Here is a 12,981-nt window from a genome sequence, read left to right on the forward strand (position 1 = left end):
AGCTCTCAGAGCTTCCTGTTTCATTGAGCAGCCTCAAATATATCAAAACTTTGTTGATTCGGAAGGCAATTAGAAAAATGTTGAAAAGAATTCTGCACAAAATAAAACTCATTCAGCATTTTGAGAGCCATAGTCCAACAACTCTTACAGTGTTTCAAAGGTTCATACAACCTTAAAGTGACTTTTGAATTGAAAATCAATTTATGTTCAGTAAAAGCAAATTTAAAACCTTTGAATAAAGCAATCTATACCTCTGGCCTACATAAATTAAAATACCGCTGCACTCAAATAGTACCTGTCTTAGATGTCATTATCCTAAATTATTAGCTAATTCTCTAAACACTATTTTACCAAATTTTCAGGATGACCAAAATAATAGTTATTCTCTCATTTGGTAAATACCACTTTATAACAACACCACCGCCACCACCAAAATGTTCTTTCAGGACTTTATTTTGTTTATTAATAAAGTAAATCATTATTATGACTTTTGAAAAAAAAAGTTTAAAAATGTTCAGCCTTCATGTTAATGTAGGTTAGGCCATCCAAAAGACAAAGCAAAGACTTAACATGAAGTCATGGTCCAGGATTACACTTATGAGAAACAAATACAAGACTTACTTACAGTACTTGATAAGTAAAGACAACCAAAGTAAACTGTATTTCAAATTCGTGTCTATAAAAACATATTAAAGATTACTTGAAAATAGTGTCCATCTTTTCTTTGAAATGGGTATAGCCTCATCTGCAATCATGTACAAATATAATAAACTTGACTAATAGCTTTCTTAATCTTTTAATACAAATACAATTCCTTGCTTCTTTATGCAACCCAACAAAATATAAAATGATGTCATTAGAAAAATATGGACCTTTCTGAATCTATATTGCATTTTTAATTTTGATTGGAAAATACAGTTCAGATCATATGAAACACACATGGATTTCAGGCTTACATATTATATCTTACAAATTATTAGATATGATCTTTATTTTGGCTGAAATGCAAAAATATGATTAATTTCTTAGTAACAGATTATTTTAAAAATAGTTTCCATTGACAGCAGTGCTAGTCCTAGAACAAAATGTAAGCAAAACATATTGGTAAGTCACTGTCTATTCAGTGCCCCAAATATACAGATCCTAACACTAAGCCCTTAATATACATTTGCTTTAAAGATTATTGAATGGACATCTCATGTGTCTGATAATCTTTAATTTGAACAATCCTGTAAACATAGTCAGAATCTTTCTAAAAGAAATAAAATTCAAGTAAACATTGCATATTTGATTTAACCTAACCTTACACAGTTAAATTCACTTATGACACATTGGATCAAAACCATTCAATATGTAAAAAGGTTTTAAAAAATCATCCACATGTAAAGATGGAACTAAACTCTGTAAACGTGTTCCTGTTTAATAACTATTGTACTGCAGCTGCTCTTTGGTTTGGCATAGTTACACTGGTCAGATGCCTCAGGTACTGAATATTCAAGTAAATCTGTACCCAGGTAAAACCACGACTTTGTGGAATTTGTCTTTAATGGCAATGGCAAGACCTGAAATTCAACTTTATTTTCCTTACATATCACACCACAACTATTCAAAGTATTTGATGGACCAAAGATGTACTAGTACATTTTGAAGGCCTTCATTTGACCTTTTCCCTTGCAAAGAGTTGACAGAACTAGTCAATACCAGTTGAAATACCAAAGAGGCAGCCTTGTCCTGACTCCCATGCTGCGTGTAGGCCCTTGCTGAACGACCATTAATATGTATGAAAAAAACAGCCAAATATTTAGCATTTGGGAAAATGTTGGCCATAAACTAAAGCAAAGGTAACTAAAGCAAGAAGCTTTAAGTGAAAATTTCTGGAAAGGTGTTTGCTATGCTATTAAAGATGATGTGAAATACAACTTAAAAGAGAAAGATATACCACCACAAAAGTGCCTGGATAGGTTAAAGGGGAAATTCTTGTTTCCTCAACTGTTAATCAGGTGCATGCAAATCCTTTGATCTAAATGTAGAAATACTCACAAAAAGTACCAGAACAATTCTGAAAGTAGTTAAGTAGGTTTAAACATTCACAATTTCCTTATAATACACAAAATGCCAAAATGAAGTGATGTTTTGTTATCGCTTAGCTCTCATACTTAGAAGTTTTCTAGAGTCAAAATTATTAAGACAACAAAGTTGAAATAAAGGTACAAGAATCATTATAATAGTATTCCAAACTGTATTTTCAAAGCTAACTCATTCCTTTGGTTCAAGGGAAAAAAACATTACAACCTTTTAAAATCTAATATTAGTATAGCCAACATAATTAGACAAATCCTCTAAGGTGAGTATCTGGAATAGGTGACTATAAAATTTATGCTACATTAGGAAATGACAGAGCTATCCCTAGCATATGTTTGGCACACAGAATATTTGTTTGATGAATGAAATGTAAGGTTACTTTTGCAAAATCAGGAATCAAAGAATTTGAGAGGTCATCCAGTCCAACTCATGCATAACACCCCTTTCTCCCCAATTCCATTTACAGACAGGGAAACTGTATCAGTTGATATTTACAGATGCGGGTTAAGATTTCTCTCCACCCAATACAGGAAGCAATCAATTATTTTGATCTCTGTGTGTATATTTGACTAAACAGGGTAAGTAAGGAATAACATTTCTACCTTGTTTCTCCTTTACAGGATACAGTATTTTCCCTCAGAATTAATGCTACAATTTCTGTTGCTTAGATTGCATTTCAAGAGGAAAAGGGAGATGCACGTCCACCAGGCAGACAGGGGCTGCTATTTAGGAAGTCGGATTTAAAATTCTGCAAGTAAGAGTGGAATCCACTGCTCACAGACTGGATACTTCAGTTAGAATTTCTTTCCAGAAAGCAGAAATTACACTAGGCAGTTTTACTCTTGTTCAAATTGCCTTTTAAGTCACTGTTTAAGCTGTTAAAGTAATGCTGTAAAACATTTCAAAGTAATTTCCAGTAATCACCTAAACTGACATTTGAAAAACAAAGGATGTGGCATTCTAAATACCTTAGGACTAGAAATAATTTTTTAAAGACTTTATTTATTTATTCATGAGAGACAGAGAGAGAGAGGCAGAGACAGAGGCAGAGGGAGAAGCGGGCTCCATGCAGGGAGCCTGATGTAGGACTCGATCCTGGTACTCCAGGATCACGCCCTGAGCTGAAAGCAGACGCCCAGCTGCTGAGCCACCCAGGCATCCCTAGAAATAATTTTTAACTGCTTACAATACCTGCCTATATTCCTCTTTACTTTTCTTCTAGCCACTGCCACTATTCTTACTGTGTCCAATATTTCTATTTTGTCTCCCTGCCCATAAAAATACCCATGAAAGTTCAACAAAAAAGTAATTTAAAAGTAGAGGGAACCAAAAATATTTCCTATACTGCCAAGTTTCCTTTAAGCCTTGGGCACAACACTACATCACATGGTTGTATTAATGCTTAGAACTAAGCCATCAATGAATTATACAAATGTTCTCCATGCTTTAAATAATTATATTTAGATATCTGAATCTTTCTGAGTGTTATAGTTAACAATAAAAAACTTTATTATAAATGTTGAAAAGTATAAAACAGTAATTATAAGTTAGCAAACACCCAATTAAAAAAAAGTTATTTCCTTTTCCTTATACAGTACAAGCAAAAGTAGATGGATATTATTATTCACCTTCAGCCACCATACCGCCCTACATGTACTTCACATAAGACAACTTTTCAGCTTGTTTCTGGAGTGAAAATTTATATGGATACTAAGAAACAACTCTAATGTCAAAAAAATACATATGCCATGTTAACATGTGACTTGATAGCTCATACTGTAGCATCTCATAACAGCAAAAGTGTTATTTCCAAAGTAAAATGAAGTCACTTTTGTAGCAGTAAGTTGATGTAGCACAAATGGGTATATTTAGGATTAAGGCATCTTCCTGCTCTGGAGTAGTGCTCCTGTGGATCTGGCGAACAAAGGCTTCCTTCTTTAAAAAATATATCTTCTGTTATATTTCAATTATTCCATTCCACTGATCATTTTCTTCCAAATAAAACTGAAAATATCAGTCCATAATACGTTTTTATACACCTACAAAACCAGAAACAATTGAGTTATTGGTTAAAACTTGATTTTATATTTCGAAGAACAAGATTTATTAAATGGTTTTGTGGGCAAAGGTATAAAGCTGCTAAAATAAGATAGGAAATAAATATTTTAATAGTACTAATATTGTAATAACAAAGATTTTTTATAAACAGTAAATAAGTGACATTGCTTTCTTCCTCTGAAGCAATCAAGAGAGCGTTTGAAAAGATGCAGATTCTTACAGTTCTCCTTTAACTGTTAACTTGGATGTAATCTAAGGAGACATCTTGCCTGCTCCTTCCTAAGACTGCGACAGGATATGGGGAATTACCCACAGCAACATTATTTATAGGTTGTTGAGGACTTTCAACAAGCATAGCATCACACATTATTCCACCCACATTAAGAATCCTAGAAGTGGGGCTATCCCACAACCACAGTTCTGGTTGACACGATCACATGATACAATCACCAACCATCTTCGGAGTCCAGCCTCACACAACCCCGACTGAGAGCCTCTGTTCTGATCCTGTCTAGGACTTAGGTTCTGGCTTCTGACACAGGCTTTGGGTTCTTTACACGGAACTGAATGCTAATGAAAAATGCTGAGCAAGGAAGCAGACGTTCCCCTAATTGATGCCAGAGAACTCTGAAAAAAATGAATTCTTGACACAGAGAAACTGAGATAATAAAGGGATGTTGTCTTGAATTGTTTGTGGTAATTTGTTATGTAACAAAAGATAAGCAATATACATTATTAGGAAGACTTGGAAATAATCTCATAGCTGCCTAATATGTTGCTGAGTCATGGAGCTAGCTCCTTAGCAGTCTTTGTTCTAAAGCATCAGGAGAGACAAGAGTTCACTTCAGCTCCACAGTTCAAGTTAGTTACATTACTCTCACTGCTGGTACTGCGTTTATGTGTTTATGTTTAATCTGTCTGGAATGTCCTCGATTGCTATTTAAATTAATTTTCTCTGGCTATTATCTCAGAGCTAGCCAGATAGTAGCTGATCAGTGTGGCTGGCTAGGGTAAACTGCTCTTTTGTTCTGTCTTTTCCAACTAAGTCACATCAGTGAACTTCTTCAGTCTTTTTTGCAGCCTAATTAGTCATTCTTTCTTAAACAGCTAGCAAGACACTGTTTACTGAAAAGATTAGTTGTTCACATATCAATCCACACCAGTTTTTAGTTTCTTAATTAATCTAACCATACATATTTACAAAGATTGCACTAGGAGTGGTAAGAAAAATGGGATTTAAGCAGCTGTTACCATCCAATCGCTTCTGAACTACCTATCTCTTTTGACCTACCTAATTTTGCTGATATAATTAAAAGAGTTAAAAAAAACTGACTTGCAAATTGTTGGAGAGTACAAACATGCAAATAACTGCATTTGTTCAAGGAAATTACCTTTATACTGTCTTACCTTGCTCTTATTCAAATGATTAGTTATGAACAAGTGGTACTCAATTTTCTATTGCCACTGTAACATGGTTATTTGTCCCTGTAAGCACATAATTATATATGACAGGACAAAAAAAAGAAGTGTTATGTTTCCGGCTAAATGGTAAAATTGATCATTACAAAAAAGCAACTCTTATGTAAGCATTAAATAGACTTACGGTGTCAACCATTTATCCTCTTTGAGAACCCAGAAGTCAGTCAGCACTAAGAGCTGAAAATCTGGTTTTACGCTTATATTTGCAAAAATGTCCATTGGCTTTTAAAGATGTTCAGCAATGATTACAAAGCCCATGAAAGGAATTTTTCCCTCGACCTATATGGGGTCTAATGGTCCTAATGAAGATCCTAATGACACTAATTCAAGAGAATAACTTAAGTGCTGCTAAAAGCCAAAAAGAAAAAAGAATCAGAAATTCTGACAGTTTTCAAGTTTTAGGGTATTTCCAAACCATTTTCCCACAGTGCAAGATGATGACAATGTTATTATTAGTGCTGATGAAAAACGCCACACATATATTTTAGATTGTAATGCCTATTAAGTGGCCAAGCTTTGTTAAAAACCCAATCTGGGGCAGCCTGGGTGGCTCAGCGGTTTAGTGCCTGCCTGCAGCCCAGGGCATGATCCTGGAGACTCGGGATTGAGTCCCACATCGGGCTCCCTGCCTGGAGCCTGCTTCTCCCTCTACTGTGTCTCTGCCTCTCTCTCTCTTTCTTTGTGTCTCTCATGAATAAATAAAATATTTTTAAAAAATAAATAAAAAATAAAAATAAAATAAAAACCCAATCTAGTTTGAGAAACCACTTCTGTCTTACCAACTGTTCTATGATGCATCTATAATTCAGGAAATGATTGAGTTATCAAGAAAAGGTTAAAATATATTCAGTTTATTCTTTTTATACTAAGGCAGCAATGACTACAATGCATTTCTTATTTTTTAAAATTTTTAATTATTTATTTTTGACTACAAAGCGTTTCAAAAATTATTTTCAAATAAGTAAAGTTAAGACCCTAAGAAAATAACCTTGTTTAAATGTTACTCAGAACAGTGAAGGCCAAAAGAACGTTCTACATTGGAGGTAAAGAAATATGCACCTGGGTAACAAAAGAAAATCCCACCTGTAAACAGAACAAAACACAGCAGTAGCCACTACACTTATCAAAACCTTTCTCTATAAAAGCTACCAATAAACACTGATGCCCCATTTGTAAGATATTTTATTAAAAAGTCTCACATAGCTTAGTATAAAATACCATGTTGTTTTAATTTTTCCACATTTGTTAAATTTGTTTGATCTTCATTTTAACCAGGAAAAGCACTGTTTTTAAATGACAAGTATTACCTGATCTGACAGTGCTTTCTTCAGATCCATTCTCTATCCACTGAGATTCACTGTCCAATAATCGGTTTTTTGATTCACTAAGCGGTTTGATGGGAAAGGGTTGATTTGAGCCAATACTGAAAAGAGGAAGAGGTAATTTAGTAAATAGTTTAATGCTCAATTAAGGACACTTTATTAATAAGCAGCAAATTAGTATTCCTTCTCCTAAATATGTGAGGGCAACTCATGAGATCTCAGCACTCTAAAAAAACCCTATCTTCAAAAGAAAAATATACCCCCGGCCCCCAACTGAATGGCTCTTAGACCCAAAATCTATATTCCAACAGTGCCAATGAAAACAATTAGACAAAAGGAAAAAGCTTCAGAGGCTGGTGTGAAACTTTTAAAATGTGTTAATCAAAAGCCATAAGGTAGTAGCACAAGGTGAGGATCTATGTCTGTGGCCAGGACAAAAAAATTACCTGTCATTTCCCAAGTTTTCTGCTTTCTACCTCTGCAGTTTAGATCTAAGGGGAAAAAATGATTTAGTGATTTAGCGTAGACTTACTTTTCTTGCTAAGAGATCCAGGGAGGAAGGGAATGGAGAAACAGAAGGAAAAGGGAACTAGTAGTTCTTATGTACTTACTATGGGCCAGACACTGTGCTAGGTGCTTTATACATATGATGTCAACCTTCACAATAACCCCTGGAGGTACATATGGTTATCCTCATTTTATAGAGATGGAAGCTCAGTCTCACACAGTTTTAGGGACTTGTTTGGACTCACAATAAATGTTAGAGTTCTAAGGTCCTAAGAATGGAGGTTTGAAGGTCTATATTGCGGTATTAATAGGCTGGCTTGGAATTTATAATCCCTCCTTCCCCACAATTTATTTCTGTCCTATAAAAAATTCAACTATTTTACTTTGACAGAAATATCTCTATCTTCTTTAATATTTCATTTAAAATGAACTATTTCTTTGAATTTATGAGTTTGCTTGCCACACAAATGCTAAAAAGAAAAAAATTTTTTTAAAGAAAAATCTTCTAAGAGGGATTTTTACATTTGTATTTCTGAAATCCTCATTAATATTATCTCTACACTGAAGTTTAAATCTGTTTATCAAAATATAATAGTGGATACGATGACTAAGTTCTTTGAAAAAAATGTAGCTGATATAAACCAAGGATCAAATCTTGAAATAATGTTTTGTTTTCTAGAAAGATGTAGCAGAGTTAGGGTAGCCATGTTTCCTGGTTTGCCCAGACATTTCCAGGTATATGTGATTGTCCTGGTTCAAATATTAATAGTAAGCATTCTCTTTCTTACTCTTCAGTGTTCTGGTTTGGATGATAAAAAGTATGGTTATCCTAAACATATTAAGTACATACACATTAGGTCTCAGTTAAAAAAAATTACATAGAATTTCTCTTTCCCTATCTATGTTGACTTACAAATTATTACTTGTATTTATCAGATACATATGTATGACACGCGCACACACACACACACAGTTTGCTTTATAACGAATAATGAAAAACTTAATGACAGAAGCACACCTTCTGGCATATTCATTTTGATTTGTAACAGAAGCTTGTTCTGGATCCATCCCCACAAGGCGAGTTGGAAAACTGCAACCATCACCCAAGCTGCATAATGAAAAATATCAGTAATAATTTAAATTGTATTAACTTAAATTAAGGTGGTCAAATTTAACAACCATTCTTCAAAAGCATAGTATAAAGAAATTATCATAACTTGTCATTTCAGAAAATAATTCTTAAAACTTTCTAATTTAGAAAGTTAGTAGCCTCATTGAAGAAATAAGCCTTCTTCTCATAATTTATGTATATTTTAAAACAATATCCAATCAATATCTAATCAACAATATCAATTAAGACTATAAAGATTATAATGCCTGGGGTGCCTGGTGGCTCAGTCAGTTAAGCATCTGCCTTTGGTTTTGGTCATGATCCCAGGGTCCTTGGACGCATTCCCACATCTGGCTCCCTGCTCACTGGGGAGCCTGCTTCTCCTTCCCTCTGCCATTCCCTCTGCTTGAGCTCTCTCTTGCTTAGTCTCTCCTTTCTCTCTCTCAAATGAATAAATAAAAATCTTAAAAAAATATATGCCTATAATAGATTATGATTATGATAGAGATTATAATACCTCAAACATAGGTATTCAAATATCTGGGAAGCTGGCTATTTAAATATTTGGGTAATTAAGATTATAATGCTTATTAAAATTATGATGCCTATTAAGATTATGATACCTCAAACATAGGTAATCAAATATCTGGGTAACTGACCTGCTCATCAGAATAATTTAAGACATCATAAAGGCTCAAACTGAAATTCAAGATGTTAAGTTCCAAATATTTATTCATTTGACAAATATTTATTAAATGCCCATGATGCCCTGGGTAATATCGGGACTAGGGATATAACAGTGAACAAAACAGAAGAAAATCTTTGCCCTCAAGAAGTTTACAATCTAGGGATGCCTGGGTGGCCCAGTGGTTGTGTCTGCCTTTGGCTCAGAGTGTGGTCCTGGGGTTCCAGGATCTAGTCCCACATTGGGCTCTCTGCATGGAGCCTGCTTCTCCCTCTGCCTGTGTCTCTGCCTCTCTGTGTGTCTCTCATGAATAAATAAAATCTTAAAAAAAAAAAAAGTTTACAATCTAACAAAAAGTACAGACATATCTTAATTTCACATTTTAAAAGTACCAAAATTATGTAAAAGGGGACTTTCATTTCCAGCCAAGATGGATTAATTGGTAAATGTGACATTTGTCATGAACAACCAGAAAACCGAACAGTATATAATACTGTTCTCCAAACAGGCAACACAGAACTGTGGTCTCTGAAAAAAGAGAAACCAACCAAGTGAATCCCAGCTTTCTGCTAGGACCTGAGCACCACTAGGGGAAAAAAGTAGAACAAGGTAATCTCATTGAATTGAGGTGACAGAGATGGGTGTTTCAAGAGGCTGAGGTGGCTTGAGTCTACTGGACAGAGCTGAGGAAGAGGGAGATATGCAAAGAAAGGGCTACAGCAATGTGCACTGCATTTTACTGGAATGTTTTGATGAATGCTAAGCTTCACATATGATTCTAAGAAAACAACAAGTGGGAAGTACAAGTTGAATAATTCACAGAGCTCCTATCACACTAGAAGGTATTTAAATCTGATCAGCCAGACTAGAGAAATCTTACTGAACATCTGGATCCTGTAGACACTCCAGGTGGCTCACACCTTTGCTGCAGTGCTAAACTTCCCTAGAATAAACACTAAACACGGCCTAACAAAGTTTAAGACAGCCTCAAAAGGACCAAACTAAAACACAAGTAACTACCAAAGAAGACAGCAAACTTTAATATACAGAATTCAAAATGTCTATCCATCTAATCAAAAATTACTAACATGAAAAAAAAATAAAAAAAAATAAAAAAAAAAACGAACAAAAAACCCAAAAATTACTAACATGAAAAGTAGCAGGAAAATGTGATCCACAACTAAGAAAAAAATGGTTAATAGAAAAGAACTAGAAATGACTATGAAAACTTGAAGCAAATACTTAATTTATTTATTCATGAGAGACACAGAGAGAGAGAGACAGAGACAGAGACATAGGTAGAGAGAGACGTAGGCTCCCTGTGGGAAGCCCAATGTGGGACTAGATCCCAGAACTCTGGGATCACACCCTGAGCTGAAGGTAGATGCTCAACTACGGAGCCACTCAGGCATCCTGAAGCAAATATTTTAAAATAGTGATTATAAATATGTCTGTGAATTAACAGGAAAAAGATGTATATATAAGAAGAGAAATAGAAGATTTATATATATAAAAAAGGACCAAACTGAACTTTTAGAGCTAAACAATAAAAAACAATGTAATATCTGAGGGACACCTGAGTGACTCAGTGGTTGAGCATCTGCCTTTGGCTCAGGTATATATATATATATATATATATATGTATATATATATATATATATACATATATATATATATATATATATGTGTATATATATAATCTGAAATAAAAAAAAAATCACTGGATGAGCTTAACAGCAGAGCAGACATCATAGAGGAAAAGATCAGTGAACTTACAGACATAGCAATAGAGACTATCCAGACTTTAGCGGATAGAGAAAAAAGATGGGGCCTGGGGGAGTAAAGAATGGCAATGACCTATGGGTCACAAGCAATTTAACATATGTATATTTAAGAGGGCCCCAAAAAAGTCAGTGGAGGGAGAGCATGGTTAGACATGATAAAAATTATTTAAATGTGATAAAAATTATAAATTCACAGATCCAAAAAGCCTAATGAACCCGAGAGGATAAACACAAAGAAACCACACCAAAGAACATCATCAAACTGCTTAAAATCAGAGATAAAGATAAAAAAAATAATAAAAGTAGCCAAAGGGCAAAAAAAGACAGTAATTTATAAAGAGTGGAATAAAGACAAAAGAGAGGCTGATTTCTTATCAAAAACAATGCAAGCCAGCAGTTAATGGAACAACAGCTTAAGAGAAAGAGGAAACAGGGGATCCCTGGGTGGCGCAGCGGTTTGGCGCCTGCCTTTGGCCCAGGGCGCGATCCTGAAGACCCGGGATCAAATCCCACGTCGGGCTCCCAGTGCATGGAGCCTGCCTCTCCCTCTGCCTATGTCTCTGCCTCTCTCTCTCTCTCTCTCTGTGTGTGACTATCATAAATAAATAAATAAATAAATAAAATTAAAAAAAAAAAAAGAGAAAGAGGAAACAAAACAAAACCACTCAACATTGAAATCTCTGTGTAGAGAAAATAATCTTAAAAAATACTAGTCTGTGCTCTATCTTGTCAGAGTGGAAACCTTCATATTACAGGAGATGATAAAGTACACAGGAGAGACTGATGCACTTAAAGATACAGCAACAGGATCTATCAAATGAAACACAGAAAAAAGACTGAACAAAAAATGGCCAGTGCATCAGGGAGCTGTGTTCGAATACACACGTAACCGGAGTCCCTGCAGTAAATGGGGGGAGGGTGGAAATGACAGAATTTAAGTATTTAAAGAAATAATGGTAAAATACTTTCCAAACTTGGTGAAAGTTATAAAATCCATTCCAAGAAGCTCAGCTAATTCCAAGGAAAAGAAATATGAAGAAAACTATATACCAAAGCACATCATAATCAAACTGCATGAAACTAGTGTTAAAAAGCATGTCTTAAAAGCATCCAGTGAAAACAAAGACACATTACATACACTTAAAAAAGAATGACTGTGAACTTCTTGTCAGAAAAAATGTAACCCAGAAGACAGTGAAGTAATATCTAGAATTATATGTCAAGTAAAAATGTCTTTCAAAAGTGAAAGCAAAAAGTTATTTTCAGACAAAAATATAGGAAATACAGCTCAACATTTATAAATATATCATTTGAATTTCAAATATTTTTAAATTATTTTTTATTTTTTCGTTTCTGTAATGACTTTGGTATATAGGTGGCCTAAGAAGGCTAGGAATCTGGGAGAAAAGGAAACTATGAATCATCTCAAGCATATACTTTCATTTAAATTTTTTTTAATTTTTTATTTATTTATTTATGATAGGCACACAGTGAGAGAGAGAGAGGCAGAGACACAGGCAGAGGGAGAAGCAGGCTCCATGCACCGGGAGCCCGATGTGGGATTCGATCCGGGGTCTCCAGGATCACGCCCTGGGCCAAAAGCAGGCGCCAAACCGCGGCGCCACCCAGGGATCCTCTTTCATTTAAATTTGAAGTTAAAAATTGCATTACATGTTGTCTTCTTTTAAGACACAACAGAATACATAACCTGTGACAGAATCTTTGAAGATATAGCTAATAAACATAAATTCTTATGATTCTCTACTTCAAACAACATATTTTCATCTTCAAGGAAAAAGAGTGATTGCTATTTTTATGAATCATCTTTTCTTCCTACTTTCTATTCAAATATATACCCAAACTCTCTTTGGGGAGTTAAATAAAAAACAAAAACAATAAAATATTTTATATAATTAAGATGTTCTGAGTTTTCATTCTCAAAAGTCCTAAGAA

The 12,981-nt window shown here is 34.6% G+C and overlaps 1 protein-coding gene across 2 annotated transcripts in view; it reads right to left on the reverse strand.

The window, feature by feature from the left end:
• Positions 1-435: 435 nt before the first annotated feature.
• Positions 436-12,981, reverse strand: part of ZDHHC20 (zinc finger DHHC-type palmitoyltransferase 20) — a 74,217-nt gene continuing 61,671 nt past the window's right edge. The window contains exons 10-13 of one of the 2 annotated variants that reach the window (XM_055317326.1): positions 8,467-8,556; positions 6,927-7,042; positions 5,548-5,625; positions 436-4,121 (exon numbers count right to left, since the gene is read on the reverse strand). In XM_055317326.1, coding sequence (XP_055173301.1) covers positions 5,588-5,625; positions 6,927-7,042; positions 8,467-8,556 — 244 coding nt within the window. In that variant the 3' untranslated portion in view covers positions 436-4,121; positions 5,548-5,587. The remainder of the gene's footprint in view (positions 4,122-5,547; positions 5,626-6,926; positions 7,043-8,466; positions 8,557-12,981) is intronic. The other variant, XM_055317327.1, reaches the window with a different exon arrangement.

Source organism: Nyctereutes procyonoides, unplaced genomic scaffold (genome assembly GCF_905146905.1).
Source record: "Nyctereutes procyonoides isolate TBG_1078 unplaced genomic scaffold, NYPRO_anot_genome, whole genome shotgun sequence".
Taxonomy (NCBI): domain Eukaryota; kingdom Metazoa; phylum Chordata; class Mammalia; order Carnivora; family Canidae; genus Nyctereutes; species Nyctereutes procyonoides.